Source organism: Pipistrellus hanaki (genome assembly GCF_964339955.1).
Source record: "Pipistrellus hanaki genome assembly, chromosome: 2".
Taxonomy (NCBI): domain Eukaryota; kingdom Metazoa; phylum Chordata; class Mammalia; order Chiroptera; family Vespertilionidae; genus Pipistrellus; species Pipistrellus hanaki.
This window is the reverse complement of record NC_140504.1, coordinates 7,006,081-7,022,749: the sequence shown is the minus strand read 5'-3', so window position 1 is coordinate 7,022,749 and position 16,669 is coordinate 7,006,081. Positions and strand designations below refer to the sequence as shown.

General features: G+C 56.0%; 1 protein-coding gene across 1 annotated transcript; it reads left to right on the top strand.

The window, feature by feature from the left end:
- Positions 1–4,983: 4,983 nt before the first annotated feature.
- Positions 4,984–16,429, top strand: DNMT3L (DNA methyltransferase 3 like; the record flags this gene model as incomplete). Its single annotated transcript, XM_084873785.1, is given in 15 exon segments — positions 4,984–5,107; positions 5,545–5,643; positions 5,978–6,022; positions 7,234–7,313; positions 7,393–7,505; positions 8,538–8,706; positions 8,779–8,938; positions 10,783–10,911; positions 11,793–11,881; positions 12,584–12,659; positions 13,196–13,335; positions 13,885–13,970; positions 15,558–15,697; positions 15,700–15,725; positions 16,349–16,429. Coding segments are annotated over 15 exon segments (1,557 nt in total).
- Between the last annotated feature and the right edge of the window lie 240 nt (positions 16,430–16,669).

Here is a 16,669-nt window from a genome sequence, read left to right as displayed (position 1 = left end):
ATATCACAGCAGCCAAAAGGGGGTGCATGTGTATGTGTGTGTGTGTGTGTGTGTGTGTGTGTGTAGGGAGGAAAACAACCCAATGTCCATCTACAGGAGGATGGTTAAGTAGAATATGGTCCAGCCCTGCAATAGAATATATTCAGCCAAAAATGGGACGAAATTCTAATACATGCTACAACGTGGTGAACCCTGAAATATTATGCTAAATGAAATAAGTCGGACATAAAGGTAACCTATTATATGATTCCATGCATATAAAATGCCCAGAAGAGGCAAATCCATAGAGAGAGAAAGCAGATTATTGGTTTCCAAGAGCTGGGGGGTAGGGAAAAAGGGGGGCTGCTTAATAACTATGGGGTTTCCATTGGGGTGATGAAAACATTTTGGAAATAGTAGTGATGGTTACACAACATTGTGGTGTACCAATTGTTACTGAATTTTAAACTTTCAAATGGTCAAAATGGCAAATTTTATGTTATGTGCATATTACCACAATAAAATTAATTTAATAAATCAGCTCTTAAATTAATTAGTTCTTAAATTCTATTTTTTTTAAGTTTATTGATTTTTAGAGAGAGAGGAAGGGAGAAGAGAGAAACATCAATATGAGAGCTATCCATCGATCAGCTGCCTCCTGCACACGCCCCACTGGGGATGAGCCCAAAACCCAGGCATGTTCCTTGATCAAGAATTGAACCAGCAACCCATCAGTCCACCTCTTCCTTCTACCAGGTCAGCATCCAGCATGGAGCTTCCCCATCCAGCCTTGGCCCTCAGTGGCCTCTCCGCTAACAGGCCCTTCACCCAGAGCCCAGACAATAGGGTGCTGGGAAGACACTCATCTCTCCATCATCATGTGGTTCAGTCAGCACCAGGACTGTAGCAGGAGCTCCCTCTGCCAAGGGGGTTAAAAACAAAACAAGCCACAAATAGTTGGCATCCAGAAAAGCCTGGCACAGAAACACAGGACACGAAACAAAGAGCAGAGTCACAGAGCAGCTGGGGTCTGGCTGGGGCTTGCACAGAGCCAGCACACCTAGTGGGCAGCTTCAGACCATGTCCAAGGGTCACCACCCAACCTCCTCTACAAATGACACACTCATGGGGTGGCCTCAGAGGGCACCGGAGCCCCATTGAAGCAAGTCCTGCTCTGCGGGGCGGGCCCTACACAGCTGATCCTCCACAGTGGTCGATGGTCACAGCCAGTCCTTGCAGCTCATTAGCCTATGGGTAAGTCCCTCCCATTGATATGCCAACAGCAATCAAGTTTCAACTACAAGAGGAGGGTGTACACAGTCCATACGGGCATGGGGGTGGGGTGGGGTGTGTGTGCACATTGAGGGCCAGCTTGGGTGATTAGAAAGGCTGTGCCACTGGACCCTACAGAACACCTATGCCATTAGGCCACTCTACCAAGCCTGGGGGACCTAGCAGCTCTACCTAGTGCACAGAAACAAACACAGGAGGCTGCCAAAGGAGGAAATAAAGAAATATGTCCCAAATGAAAGAAGAGAATAAAACTCTAGAAAAGGAACTAAACAAAATGGAGCAAGCAATCTACGAGACACAGAGTTCAAACGCTGGTTATAAGGATGCTTGCTGAACTTAGTGAGAACCTTAAGAGCATAAAAAGGATCAGTTAGAAATAAAGGATACACTAACTGTAATGAAGCATAATCTACAGGGAATCAACAGTCGAGTAGATGAAGTTGAGATCCAAACCAGCAATTTGGAATATAAGGAAGTGAAGAAAAAACAAACAAACAAACAAACAAACAAACACTCAATCAGAACAGCAAAAAGAATAAAAAATATAAAAAGAAAAGAAAACAAGAATAGTGTAAAGAGCCTCTGGGACAACCTCAAGTGTATCAATATTTGCATCATGGGGTGCTGGAAGAAGAGAGAGAGAGCATGAAATTGAAAACCTGTTTGAAAAAAATGACAGAAAAATTCCCTAACCTGGTGAAAGAAATAGATACACAAGTCTAGCAAGCACAGAGTCCCAAAAAAAGATGAACTCAAAGAGGCCCACACCAAGACACTTCCTAATTAAAATGCAAAAAGTTAAATACAAAGAGAACATCTTAAAAGCAGCAACAGAAAAGCAGTTAGTTACCTACAAGGGAGCTCCCATCAGACTGTCAGCTGATTTCTCAACAGAAACCAGCTGGGCAGAAGGGAGTGACACAAAATATTCAAAGTGATGAAAAGCAAGGAGCTACAAACTAAATTACTCTACCCAGCAAAGCTATCATTTAGAATCAAAGGACAAAGACCTTCCCAGACAAGGAAAACCTAAAGGAGATCATTACCACCAAACCAATATCATATGAAATGTTAGCGGGTCTAGAAGAAAAAGAAAAAGGGGAGAAGACAATGAATATGAGCATTAAAATGGCAATACGAGCACATCTATCAACAATTTAATCTAAAAAGCAAAACACATAAACAAGCAGAGCAGAAACCGACTCATTGAGAGCATTTTGACAGTTGCCAGATAGCAGGGGGGTTGGGGGAGGGGGTAAGTGTAAAAGCTGAAGGGATTAAGAAATACAAATTGGTGGTTACAGAATAGTCATGGGATGTTAAAGTACAGCACAGGGAATATAGTCAATAATATTGTAGTAACTATGCATGGCGCCAGGTGGATGTGAGATTTATCAGAATGACCACTTAATTATGAACGTCGTGTCTAATCACTGGGTGTACACCTGAAACTAATATAATAATGTATGTCAACCGTAATTGAAAAATTAGAAATAATTAAAAAATAATGAATAAAAAAGTTGATCAAGAAAAAAGAAACCTGCAGAGCGTATTCTCCAGAGCATCTGGGATATTGCTCAGTGGCATATGTCCTCAGTTTGGCTCAAACAAACTCTTACAAAAAAAAAAAAAAAATTCTCTTCCCTCCACTTTTAAAAAATAGTGAATTAACTTGACTCTATATTCTAAATAATTTATATATATTACATCACACATTAAGTACAGTATGTATTTAATATGTATTATATACAGTATATGTTAAATATATTTATGGGTTGAAAGAGTTAATATTGTTATAAGCATCCATACTATCCAAAACAATCTGCAGGTTCAGTGCAACCTCTATCAAAATTCAAATGACATTTTTTACAGAAATAGGAAAAACCATCCTAAAATTGGTATGGAACCACAAAAACCCCCAAAGAGCCGCAGCAATCTTTTTTTTTTTTTTTAAATATATTTTATTGATTTTTCACAGAGAGGAAGGGAGAGAGATAGAGAGTTAGAAACATCGATGAGAGAGAGTCATCGATCAGCTGCCTCTTGCACACCCCCTACTGGGGATATGCCCGCAAACAAGGTACATGCCCTTGACCGGAATCGAACCCGGGGCCCTTCAGTCCCCAAGCCGACGCTCTATCCACTGAGCCAAACCGGTTTCAGCAAGCCGCAGCAATCTTAAGAAAGAACAAAGCTGGAGGCAGCATTCTCCCTCATTTCAAACTACATGACAAAGCTTTGGTAGTTACAACGGCGTGGCATTGGCATAAAAACAGACACAGATTAGTGGGACAAAACAGAGAACCCAGAAATGAACAAACACATACATAAACCAAAACGAGTGAGAGAAGATATTTACAAATAATATAGGTGATAAGAAGCTAATATCCAGAATATATAAAGGACTCATGGGGAAAATCCAATTAAAAATAAGCAGAGAATGTAAGTAGACATTTTTCCAAAGAAGACATACAGATGGCCAACAGGCACATGAAAATATGCTCGACATCACTCATCATCAGGGAAATGTAAATCAAAACCACAAGGAGCTATCATCTCACACCTGTCAGAATGGCTACTACCCAAAAGAGTCAAAAAGTAAGTATTGGCAAGGATGCAGAGAAAAGGAACCCTCATGCGCTGCTGCTGAGAATATAAATTGGTGCCGTCACTGTGGGTAAAGGTATGGAGATTCCTCAAACACTAAAAATAGAATTACCGTAGGACCCAGCATTCTACTTCTGGATAATTATCCAAAAAACAAACAAACAAAAAAAACACACACACAAAAAAAAACACTAAGGAAAAGATATCTGCACTCCCATATTCATTGCAGCATTATTTTTTTTAAAATATATTTTATTGATTTTTTACAGAGACAAAGGGAGAGGGATAGAGAGCTAGAAATATCAATGAGAGAGAAACTTGGATCAGCAGCCTCTTGCACACCCCCCACTGGGGATGTGCCCGCAAACGACGTACAAGCCCCTGACCGGAATCGAACCCGGAACCTTTCAGTCCGCAGCCGACGCTCTACCACTGAGCCAAACCGGTTTCGGCCCAACTTGTCACTGTTGATGTTGTCCTCGGTCACCTGGCAGAGGTGTTAGTCAGGGGAAGTCACGAGGTCGGGCCAGCCGGCACCCAAAGGGGACCTGAGACCCCCCAACCCCTCCCTTCACCCCCCACTGCCTGCCATTAGGCCCATCCCACCCAGGTAAATGCCTCCTCGCTCCTTCTTCCTCACCTCTGCCCCTCCTCCTTCCTCCTCCTCCCTCTCTCCCTTCCCCTCCTCCTCCAGCCCTGCCCCCACCCACGCCAGGAGCATGAGCCCCCCAAGCCCCGCCCCAGAGTGCCACGCCCCTCCCCCACTGGGCTCCAGGCCTGAACCCACCACCCAACTCCAGACTTCGCTCAGCATCCCTTTACAGAACCCCTTCCCCTGCCCCCAAGCCCCTTCCCTCCCACTGGGCACTTAACCCCACCCCACCTCCTCTCCCCTCCTCCCTTCCGGAACCTTCTATCCCACCCACCCATATAAGCTGCCTGCGGGAGCCACTCACCCTTTCACCCAACACCCCTTCCCACAGGAGGCTGCTCACCCCTCCCCCGCACGTCTGGGGGTCCCTGCACCCCCACACCCAATGACCCCCAGGCCTCCCACTTGACCTGCTTCCTGCGGGTTCCTGGGAGGCCCCTTCCCCTGGCCCCATGGCCCTCTCCTCCCCTGGGACCCTGAGCCTGGAGCGCCCCGACAGCCCGGACCCGGACAGCCCGGACCCGGACCCCGCCAGGCAGCTGGAAGAGGAGCCGGGGCAGCTGCCCTGCGAAATCCGTGAGTCCCTTCCTCCTCCTCCCTCGCCTCCTGCCTTGAGGGTCCAGCAGATCTGGGGACACGCGGGCGGGAGCACGGGAGTGGCCGTGGGGCCCACAGCTGCTGGTGGGTGCAGAGGGAGGGGAGGCTGCGTGGGTCTTAGCTCTGGACCCCTCCAAGGTCCTCGCTCTGTGGGGAGAAGAGGTGGGGAGGGACTGGGCACAGGGGCCACACCTAGCTCCCTCTCGAGGTGGGCACTCACCACCGCCTCCCTGCCAGGAAGGCCTTTCTCAGGGCTGGGAGGGGTGGGTGTCACTGTGGAAGGTGGGTGGGGGCTGAGCTGGGTGCTGGGCCCCGTCGCCCTTGCTGGGGGCCAGGGGCTCCAAGGCAGTGACCGAGGGGCCATTTTCTCCCCCCGTTTGTGCCTGTCCTGTCTCCTGGGCCGTGTCCCACGGCAGCTGCCCCCGCCATGGACCCGGAGGCAGAGTGCAGCGTGGACATCATCGTGGTGGGCTCCAGCGAGAAGTCGTCCACCCCTTCGCCTGAGCCCTGCAAAGGTGAGGGCTCCTTTGGGTGCTGGACCCACCACTTGGGATGCCAAGCCCAGGCCTGGGCTCCAGGCTTCTCGGATATTCATGCCTAAATCAGATGCTAAGGCAGGGGCTGGAGGGCCCCACCCAGAGGCTCTCCCCACCCTCCAGCTTGGGTGGGTAACATTCCTGGAAAGATAGGTTGAGGGCTGGGGTGGGGTGGGGATGAGGATGAGGGTGGGGGTGGGGTCCGATGGCCCCTGTGGCTTCAGACAATCAACTGTGACACGCAGGCACTTAGGCTGTGTTCAGACTGCAGGCGGGTAGCAGAAGGAAGGCCCCACTTAGCTTTCTTTTCCAGATCTGATTATCTATGAAGTCAGAGTCAACGGGCGAGACATAGAAGGTGAGTGGTCGCACGCGTGCCCACCCCCCAGGTAAAGGGACCCGCTGGCTGCAGCCTCCCACGGGCCCCATCCAGGACGGAGGCCGCGGGCCTCGCTGGTCCTCTCCCTCCACAGGCCCAGCCCCCATGGCTCCATCGAAGGCACACAGTTCAGTGTCTTACATTCCCAGAATTGTGCAACCATCACCGCCGTCTAATTTATGACATTTTATCACTCCCAACCCTCCCCCCAGCCCCAAGCCATTCTCCATTCCTTCTCACTTCCCCCTTCCACATTAGGCAATCGCAAATCTCGTTTTCTCTTCGGCTTTGCCTATTCTGCAGTCTGCATTTCCATGCGCAGTTCAGGATCAGCTTGTCAGCTTGTGTATGCGCACACAAAAGCCGGCCGGGATTTCGAGAGGGATGTGTAGATGAGTTTGGGCAGGCACGTAGTTTTAACGGTGTTCCCCGTCTGACCCATGCGTTAGGGCAGTGGTCGGCAAACTGCTGCTCGCGAGCCACATGCGGCTCTTTGGCCCCTTGAGTGTGGCTCTTCCACAAAATACCACGGCTTGGGCGAGTCTATTTTGAAGAAGTGGCGTTAGAAGAAGTTTAAGTATAAAACATGTGGCTCTCCAAAGAAATTTCAATTGTTGTGCTGTTGATATTTGGCTCTGTGGACTAATGAGTTTGCCGACCATGGTGTTAGGGTCACTGAAGGAGGAACACATGAGGCCTAAGTGGTGAGGGATTATGAATGTATTAGGTCCTTGGGATATCAGATGGGCAGAGCCCCAAAATGGCGCCAGCACCCAGGGCTGGATGGGATGGGATGGGACGGGATGGGACGGGATGGGACGGGGAGTCAGAGATTGTTAAGGGCTGTAGGCAGGCCTTTCCTGGGCGGAGAATTCTCTGGGCGGGGCCAGGCCCCAGGAAGGTCCTCCAGGGGAGAGATAATGGTCTCAGCACCGGAATGTGGTCTTCACCAGTGGAATGTGGTCTGAGCAAAGAGGAAATGTCCTCCTGCGGTGGCCTGAAGGCCAGATCAATCATTTGATCAGACTTCACACCATGGGCCTGGGGCGCTGATTCCCAGGTACCTAGATTTTTCCTTCAGCAGCGCTTTGTGGTCTTCAGTGCCGGGGTCTTGTATCTCTTTTGCTAAATGTGTTCTCGAGCCTGTGGCTCTGTCTGACGGTGTCGTTGCGCCTTGGCTGTCCCCTCAGAGCTGTGCATCTGCTGCGGAAGCTTCGAGGTGCACACACAGCACCCCCTGTTCAAGGGCGGGATCTGCTCCCCCTGCAAGGTAAGCCGGGAGCCGAGGGGCGGCCGGGAGGCCTCGGGAGGGGAGCAGCGAGGGCACTGGCTGCTTTGCCCTCTCCAAGGACAAGTTCCGGGACTACTTCTTCATGTATGATGAGGATGGGTGCCAGTCCTACTGCTCCATCTGCTGCGCCGGACAAACGCTGCTCATCTGCGAGAACCCCGACTGCACCCGGTGAGGCAGGGGCGCCCGGGGCCGGTGAAGGCCAGGCCCCCAGGAAATGTCCCTTCTCAGCCACGCACCTGAGAATGGGGGGGGGGGGCTGCCCCCACCACAAAGGGTGACTTTCTCCAAAGCTCTTAATTCCCAGCTCACAATATTTTTATTGAATTTTTTTTTTTTTTTTTTTTTTTTGAGAGGAAGGGAGAGAGAGGGATAGAAAGTTAGAAATATCGATGAGCGAGAAACATCAATCAGCTGCCTCCTGCACACCTCCTACTGGGGATGTGCCCACAACCCAGGTACATGCCCTTGACTGGATCGGAATTGAACCTGGGACCCTTGAGTCCACAGGCTGACACTCTATCCACTGGGCCAAACCAGTCAGGGCTCCATCTCACATATTTCATTTGATGTCAAGCCTTGACGTACAGGAGGTTGGGTGTCAAAAAAGATTTGTGTTTTCAATTCTTTTTTTTTTATCGCCAAGACAAATTGTTATTGCAGCTGCTCCCCCAATCATTACGGAGGGTGGACACCCTGCACTCTTGGTCATGGTGGGAGAAAGAGGGAGACAGGCAGGGACATGTTCATTCCTTGTTACATGCCAGTTACATGCCAACATGAGCTCCATTCATAGTCCCCCCCGCCTTTTCAGTCCCCAGGGCTATCCTTGCATTTGCCGTCCCCCACCCCCCCAAAAAAAACCCCACAAAAACTGGTGTTGGAAAACCTTAACTGTGTCCCAGGCTCCAGGTTCGGGGAAGCAGGTGGCTTAGGGGGTTCTCTGAAATCTGTCCACTGTCTTCTGCAGGTGGCTTGGTTCCTGTAAGAGGGACACCCCCCCCCCACACACACACACACACTCTGGTCCACAGTCTCGCACACAGTGGGGTGCAGACGAACAGCCAACTTTTCACAAGAGCCTGGGTGTACGCGGCTCCGAGAGCTCGCTCCACAGCGAGGGGCAGGCTCTCCTAGGCCCGCAGACGGTCCGTGATTTACGCGCTGTCATCTTGGTTGCTGCAGCTTTCTGTTTGACTCTAGGTGCTACTGCTTCGAGTGCGTGGACTCCCTGGTGGGGCCCGGAGCCTCGGAGAAAGTTCAGGCCAGGAGTAAATGGGTGTGCTTCCTGTGCCGGCCCAGCTCCAAGGGGCTGCTGCAGAGCAGGGAGACGTGGCCGGAGCAGCTGAAGGCCTTCTACGACCAGGAGTCGGTAAGGAGCCGCTCACCGGCGGGACGGACTGCTGCCGGGGCCCCAGCTTTGCTGGCCTCCTCTGGCCACCAGTTGCAGAATGCCCGCCTGCTCTGGTACAAGGTGAAGCGGAAGGCGTATGAGCAAACGTGCTTTCTCTTTGACAGCAGCTTCCCCGAGCTGGTCTGCTTTCCAATGACTTTAGCAGGCGGCTGGGCTTGTGCTGAGCCTGGGAATGAGGTGTTGGTAGCAGGTAGGAGAGGAGCACAAACACCTGGGCAGCCGGCTAGCCCCACGGGGGCCTCTTGAGGGCTGAAGGTCACGGTCAGGGGCCAGGATCTAGGCAGGAGCAGTGAGCTCATCTCAATGGGATGAACTGTGACCTCCAAAAACCACGTCCAGGTGCTGACCCTGGTACCTGTGAAGGTGACTTGTTTTGCAAATAGGCTCCTTGCAAATGCAATGGAGTTAAGGATGTCTGTGTCCCTGCTGGATTAGGGTGGGTCTGGAATGCAGTGACTGGTGTCTGATAGAGGAAGGAGAGGAGACTGGGAGGTAGACTGTCACAGAGGGAGGACGGTCACAGAGAGAGGACGGCCATGTGACTTGGGGGGGGGGGGGAGGTTGGAGTGTGGTCTACACGCCCAGGCCCCAAAGACTGCCAGCCCCTCAAGACGCTGGGGAGAGGCCTGGGTCAGGGCCCCCCTCAGACTCCCATCGGGGACCAGGGCTGCTGACACGGTGATTAAAGACCTCGGCCTCCTGAGTAAATTGGTGGCCACCCAGTTTATTCCCATTTGTTGTGGTTGTCCTGGGAAGTGAAGGTGGGAGAGGGGGGGCGCTTGGCCATGCAGCAGTGGACAGGAGGGGCCCACAGCCAGAGCCGGTTCTGGGGACTTGCACACAGAATTGCTGGGCCCACCCATAGGGTGCACAGGCGGGCATGCTGTCCCGCCTCTCCCGGACACAGGCTGGGGGCGTGCGCGCACTTACAACCACCTTGGCAGGGGTCTCTACGGTGCTTTTTGGAGACCAGGCACCTGTCCTCCTCATAGAACCTCCTTCCGGGGCCACCTAGTGGCAGAAACTGTCCATCTTGGTGTCCCACAACCCAGGCTTGCAAGTTGCAGGACGACTTTGCAAGAACATGAAGTTCACATTTGGAAATGTGCCTACGCCAGCCCGGTGCCAGGCGCAGAGGGCAGCGGCTCTGCGCCCCACAGGTGCCCCACAGTGTCCGTCAGTCACAGCTGCCCCTGTGCCCGATGGCCCCCCTGGTGGCAGAAACCAGCCATCTTGGTGTGGGACGACCAGGCTGGCCAGCTGCAGAGGACCTGCACTTTGCACGAAAATGCCCACACTCCTCGGGGTGGGCACACCGCCCTGCCCAGACTCCCCTGCTCATTCACTCGCTGCCTGTGTGGGTGCTGTGCTGTCTGCTTGTGCCCAGGCAGGCCCTTCCTCCGGTGGCTCGGGGTCCCCTGCAAGCCTCCCACACAGGCAGACATGCTCCCTCCCAGGCCTGGCTGGACAGTGGGCAACTTGATTCCTTGTTTGCAGGAGGCCAGTCCCCCCCCCCCCCCACGTGCACTTCCTGGGGGTAGGGGTCTGGGGGGGGGGGGGTTCTCCAAATGGACGTCCTGGAAGAGGAAGGGAAGGGAAGGGCAGGGCAGGCATCATCCTTTGTCTCCGGTGTGGCTTCTTCGTGGCTGAGCCCAGGGCACAGGTCCTCAGCCTGGGAGGACCTCCCGTTAGTGACAGTCAGGGGTGCTGGGGGCTTGGGGCTGCACTCGGCACCCACACAGGGAAGGAGAGGAATGGGGTGGATCCCACCGCTGCGTGTATTCAGGAGCCCCTGATGCTGGGCTCTCCCCAAGAAATGCACAGCGAGTGCCCCCCACCCCCCACCGGACTGTCTTCCTCACTCGGGAGGCCATGCCTGCTGCCTTTGCTAGCGATGGCCTGGGGAGGGGTTGGGGTTGGGGCGGGAGTGTGGGGTTGGGGCCTGGGGGTGTGCAGGGAGCCCCAGGTGAGCCTCTGCTCAGGGGCACCCCCTGCTGGCCAGGAAGGAGCCTCCCTGTGACTCACGGGCTCTAGCCATGTTGGCCCAGAACATTGACTATTTTTTTAATAAACAGCAGAGTCCCATGGAGATGTACAAAATAGTGCCTGTGGGGGAGAGACAGCCAATCCGCGTGCTGTCCCTTTTTGGGGACATCCGGAAAGGTGAGTGGTGGTGCCCGGAGGACGCGCACCGGAAGATGCGCCTGTCTGTCCTGGGGTGTGTGTGCATGTGTGTGCGTGTGTGTGTGTGTGGGGGGGGAGGGGGTGTAGAATTTTCCCAGTGTCACACTTGTTGAGCACCTGGGGCAACTCCAGGGGCTGCGGCTCACTTTGGGGGCTGGGAGAGGGTGCGGGAGGCCTGGTGCTCACTCCCTCAGAAGTGCATGGAAGGAAAATGCAGACGGTGGATATAAGGTGCCCATGAGGGCAGTGCGGCCAGGCTCTCTGCCCACGGCCACCTCACAAAGTCCACTTCAGATACCGCCTCACCCCTGGCCACCTCGCAGGGCCGCCAGCCCCTCCTGGGGCTCCCAGCGCCCTCACTCGCAGTGAGCCCCGCCGGCCCAGCACTGCTGTGCTCCGGCCTCGCCCCGGGGGCCTGCCTCTCTGCACCCCCGAGCTGACTGCCCCCTGCTGGTGCCTTTGCATAGAACGGATCCTTCTGGGCTCTGCGGGCATGAGGAGAGGCCTGAAAATACATCCTAGTCCCAGACCAAATGGCATGGGGATCCCGCCCCACTCCTGGCATTGCCTCCTGCCCTGAGCCGTGGTCACTGCAGCCTCCGAGACCCACAGTGGGCACAGCTTACCGCTGAAGGCACCCGGGAGGCAGGCCATGGCTGCCCTGCCTTCTCCCGCCAAGGACACAACCCTGAGCCCATTTGTACTTCGCAGCCCAGGAAGGCGGCTCCTCCACAAGCCGCTTGGCTTCCTCAAATCGGCTTACTCCTCCCCTCGCCCCCATGTGGCCTTCCTGGCCATTGTGGCCTTTTGGTCCCGGTTGGGCTCAGAGTCGACGTGTCTGCGTCTTTGTTCCCCACCAGAGCTGACGAGCCTGGGCTTTTTGGAGAACGGAGCCGGCTGGGCCAAACTGAAGTACCTGGACGATGTCACCGACGTCGTGAGGAGGAGCGTGAGTACCCGTGGCCGTCCAGGCCTCGACGGGAGCGGGTGTGCCCGCGGGCCCGGGTGGGGACGCGGACAGTGGGGATGCAGCGGCCCCATGCCGCCCGCCTCTGCCCCCCAGCTGGGCCGACGTGAGGTCTCCCAGGAATGGGCACCCGTCCGCACAGCTGCTGGGGCTTGCCCTGCGGTGGGAGAGGAGCGGGGCATTCCCGTGGCCCCCACACTGGCCAAGCCCAGAGCAATCAATCGGCCAAGCCTCCTGTCCACCTTGCTGAAGCACCAGGGGCCGGTCCCGCCCAGACAGGGCGAATCCCCACCCCACCCTCTAAAGCGAACACGGCCGATGGAAAGCATCCCCGACCATCCCACCGTGAAATGTCCTGGCTCCTTGAGGGCTGTCGCCGACGTCCTGGCCTGTGGCCCCGGGCAAGGTGCCTACAAGCTTCCAGTGAGGCCCTGAGCCCGGGGTCAGGGCACTGGTTCTCAGAGCGATCTGCAGGGTGACGCCTGCCACCGGCCATCACTCGGGCTCCCTGTGATATGGAGCCCCCTTCAGACAGGCAGCCCCGAGTGTCCCGAGAAGGTCACCGGTGGGTCTGACCCGGTGGCTTCACTGCACGCCTGAGTGGTGCCACCGCTGGGCACACGGGAGCCTGCTGCAGGACAGGCCCGCCCACTGCATGCCTCCCCCGTGTCCCGTGTCCTGCAGGTGCAAGAGTGGGGCCCGTTCGACCTCGTGTTCGGCTGCACACCTCCCCTCCGCCAGGCCTCCGGCCGCACTCCGGGTAAGAGCACCCTCTGCCCCAGTACCTGGGCCCTCCCCCCAGCCATGGCCCACCACCTCTCCCGGAGGGCGGGGATTACACCCTGACTGCATCTTATAAAAGCAGCCTCACTGAGGCATCACCGACATCCGTGACATGTCCCCTTCGGCAAGTACGCTGTGATGTGCTCTGACAGCTGTCCCCTGGGAGGCCATCGCTACAGCCCAGACCCCTGGGCCCTCTGACCCCATCCTGCCCCTTCCACCTGCAAGCCCTGCCTCCTTTTATCCGCCTCTGCACACTAACACTGGGCACGGGTGAGGCTGGTCGCCACCCCGGGCGACATCGAGTCCTAGGGGGACAGAACTACCCTGGGCAGGTGTGGTACCGGGGGCCCAGACCCAGACTGGCCCCGGGGGCCCAGACCCAGACTGGCCCCGAGGAACGGGTCCCTCCGCAATCTCCACCCCCCTTTCCTCCCCCCACACCCTCCCTCCCCCCCTCCCCGCTCGTGCTCCTGCGCTGGGCAGAGCCAGATGCGCCCGGATGTCCCCCAGGTTGGTACATCTTCCAGTACCAGCGCATCCTGGAGTACGCGCGGCCCCCGCCCAGCAGCTCACAGCCCTTCTTCTGGATGTTCGTGGACAACCTGATGCTGACCGAGGCCGACCACCCCACTGCCAGACGCTTCCTGGAGGTGCGTGCAGGGGCGGGCGGCCTCGGGGTGCCAGCCAGGCCGGGCCTCCCCCGGAGCACTCGGCCTTGGCCTAGGGGTGTCGGTTTAGGGTCCGACCGCGAGGCCGGAGTAATTTTAATTTTATCAGGAGTAGCTGTTAGATATTGTCGGATGTTCTTTTTAATGTTAATGGAGATAATTAATTTTCCTCTTCCAAGAAAGTTGCTAGTAAGGTCTTCTATAACAAAAGGGTAATATGCAAATCTACTGAGTAGCGGAAGGACCATTCCCCATGGCACACACTCACCACCAGAGGACAGACGCTCAATGCAGGAGCTGCCCCCTGGTGGTCAGCGCACATCATAGCGAGCAATAGAACTCCGGGTCCAGCTCACGCTGTGTGTGTGATGTGCAGCAGTGCGGGCTGTGTAAAGTAGGACAGTCTGGAAGACTGTTGACACAATTCCGAGGGCCACACGTGGTACTCATGGCGGCTGAGGCCTGCGGGCACCCCAGGGGACAGGCTGTTGTCCAGGTCACCCTGATCCACAGCCGATGTTTCCACCCCAGATGGACGCTGTGACCATCCTGGACTCCTGCGGCAGGTCCATCCGGAATGCTGTGCACGTGTGGAGCAACATCCCGGGCGTGAGGAGGTATGTCCTGTGCACTGGAGCCCTCTGGGCGGGAGGAGGGATGCTGGCCATGGAGGAGACGGGAGTCTGAGGACACAGGAGCCAGCCATGCCCAGCAGCCTCTCTGCCCAGGGTGGGACCTATGGCTGGGGGGTCTCTGAGGCAACCCCAAAAACTCTGGGCATGCTCAAGGTCGGGGACACCCCTTCCACTTTGGGGACCCTCTGCCCAAAAGCTGTAGCACCAGTGCTCCTGAGGTTCTCACCCCAGGACTTTGCAGGGCTTCCCTGCATCCAGAGAAGGAAGTCCACACCCCTGGTCACACGGCCACACGCACCCGGGCCTGGTACCCCTCCCCAGCCTTCGGCAGCACAGCCCCCCTTTGCACGGGACACTCACACCCTCAGCCCCACTCACTCACTCCCCCCACTCATGGACACATAGTCACAGTCACACAAGCTCACGCACACCCCTCCGCACCCACCAGACACTCTCCTGACTATTCCTGCTTGTGAACATTCTCTTCTCCACCTCCTCCCCCAACCCTCCCCCGGGGCCCTGTGGCAGCCTGCTCCTTGGCAGCCTGCTCCCCGACACCTGCCCTGGCTCCGATTCATCCACACGGTCCTGCCCTGGGCAGCCCATGTGAGCCACACTGATGCATCCCAGGGTCAGCCCAGTCCTCCCTCCTCCTCACAGTGGCTGCTGGGCCTTTCCCACCTCCCCGGTCCCAGGTGCTCCCCTCGCCAGGCCCACGTCCAGGACCCGCTTTAGGTGCGGCTAACGTGAGGCGGCTTTCCGGGAAGTGTTCTCCCTGAAGCCTGGACGGCCGTCCTGTGGGTGGTGTTTACCCTGTTCCCCCTGCCCTGCCCAGCAGCTGGCGCCCTGCCCACGGGGTTCCCGGAAACAGGCTGGGAGCCGGGTCCCCTCAGGCTCCCGCTGTCCTGACGGCGAGGAGGGGCCCCTTCCCGAAAGCAGACTGGGCGGCCATGCCACCCTCTGCCAGCCAAGCTGCCTGGGGTGTGTGAAGATGGGGGGAGGAGGGTTGCCAGGAGGAGCCCTGCATGTTTCTGGCGCTGGAGCCTCATACTTGGCCTTCCAACGGGAACCAAGGAGTGTGTCTGGCTGCAGGGGGAGCCTGGGAGCATGAGACTGCACGTGCTGGGCGCCATGTTCACCGAGCCCGAGTCCCACGGGTTGCATCACATTGCAAGCTGGGGTCCTGTGCTCTCCCCACCCACCTGCCCCCCATGCAGGGTCTGCAGCTCAGGCTGCCCCAGGGCCCCGGGAGCTGCTCAGGTCTCCCTGTCTTGGGCAGATCAGAACCCCTTGGGAATGACATTCCTCTCTGTGGGGTCTCCATGATGCTGCTTCTCACTGAAAGGGGACTCCCCAGGGGGCCAAGGTCTGTCGTTGGGGACCCTCTGCCTTTCACCAGCTTCTCACAGGCCGGGGGGAGGTGGAAGGGGTGGGGGGGACATGCACGCGGGACGGGGTGTTTGTGAGAGACTCTGAGAAATCTGGAGAGACTGGCACTGGCCAGCCCCCACCCCCCCCCCCCTGCCCGGGAGGCGTGGACGGTGGGTGAGGGCTGCCCTCTCCCCGCAGCAGGCATTCGGCCGGGGTGACCTGGGAGGAGCTGTCCCAGCTGGCTCAAGACAAGCAGAGAGCTCGGGCCGTGGCCGCCGCCGGGCTGGCCTCGCTGGTGAAGAAGTGCTTCCTCCCCCTGAGAGAATATTTCAAGTATTTTCAACCGAACTAACTTCCTCTTTATATGTGAGTCATTATACCACGAAAAAAAAAAAAAAAAAAAAAAGACTTTTCTTTTCTTAGAATTAAGATAACTTTCCTGATATTGTCCCCATTTCCCTCTTTCAAATGATTATTTTATTTGCTTGACTTTGGATTTCCATGGTGACCTCAGACCCCTATGCCTTTTGGGTCTTTGAGATGTAGCCACGGCGCTTACCCCTCCTCCTGCCCCCGCCCCCAGCTCCTCTGAAGGGAGGGGGCGGAGTGCCTGGCGTCTCACCAGGGACAGCATCCGGGTGTTCAAGCCCTGTGCGCTGCTGCAAGTGTTCGTGTGTGCTGTTTGTGGAATTAAAACTACGCTTATTACGGGGTTGGTGGTCATTTTTGGTGTTTTGATGTACACGCGTGGCCTTGATGCTGTAGGACACGGGGCTGGGGTGAGAAAGGGGGGCAGGACACGTTTCCCAGGCGGCTGGTGCGGGAGTGATGCTGTCACGTGACCACTCACCCCCCTGACAGCCACACAGCAGCCCCGACCTCAGCAAAGTGCAGAATTCCGAGCGTGGTGAGCAGAGGGAGAAGGGATGAGGGGGCAGCACCAGGTGGAGACCGATATGCCATGCCCTCCCGGTCTTGCTGGGCTCCAGGGAGGGGAGACCCTTGTAGAGCGCTGGTTCAAGCTGGATTCGAATCCTGTGGTGAATCCTAAAGGGATTTTTCCAGTTTAGCCAGGAGCCCCCCAAAGGGCCCAAGGCTGAGGTCGTTAACCACTTGGCTTGTCCTGGGTGGGCATGCTGGCCGGGGCTTGGTATCGTTAGTGGGATGAAGACACTTTGTGGAAGAAAGGTTGGGCTAGAACTGGACCTTTTGTTGAGGACTTTAAAAACACACACGTACATTGTTAAGATTAGCTGTTTCATGGTTAATTTTCTTTCAACTTGGCTGGGCCAGGTGCCCAGACGTGTGTT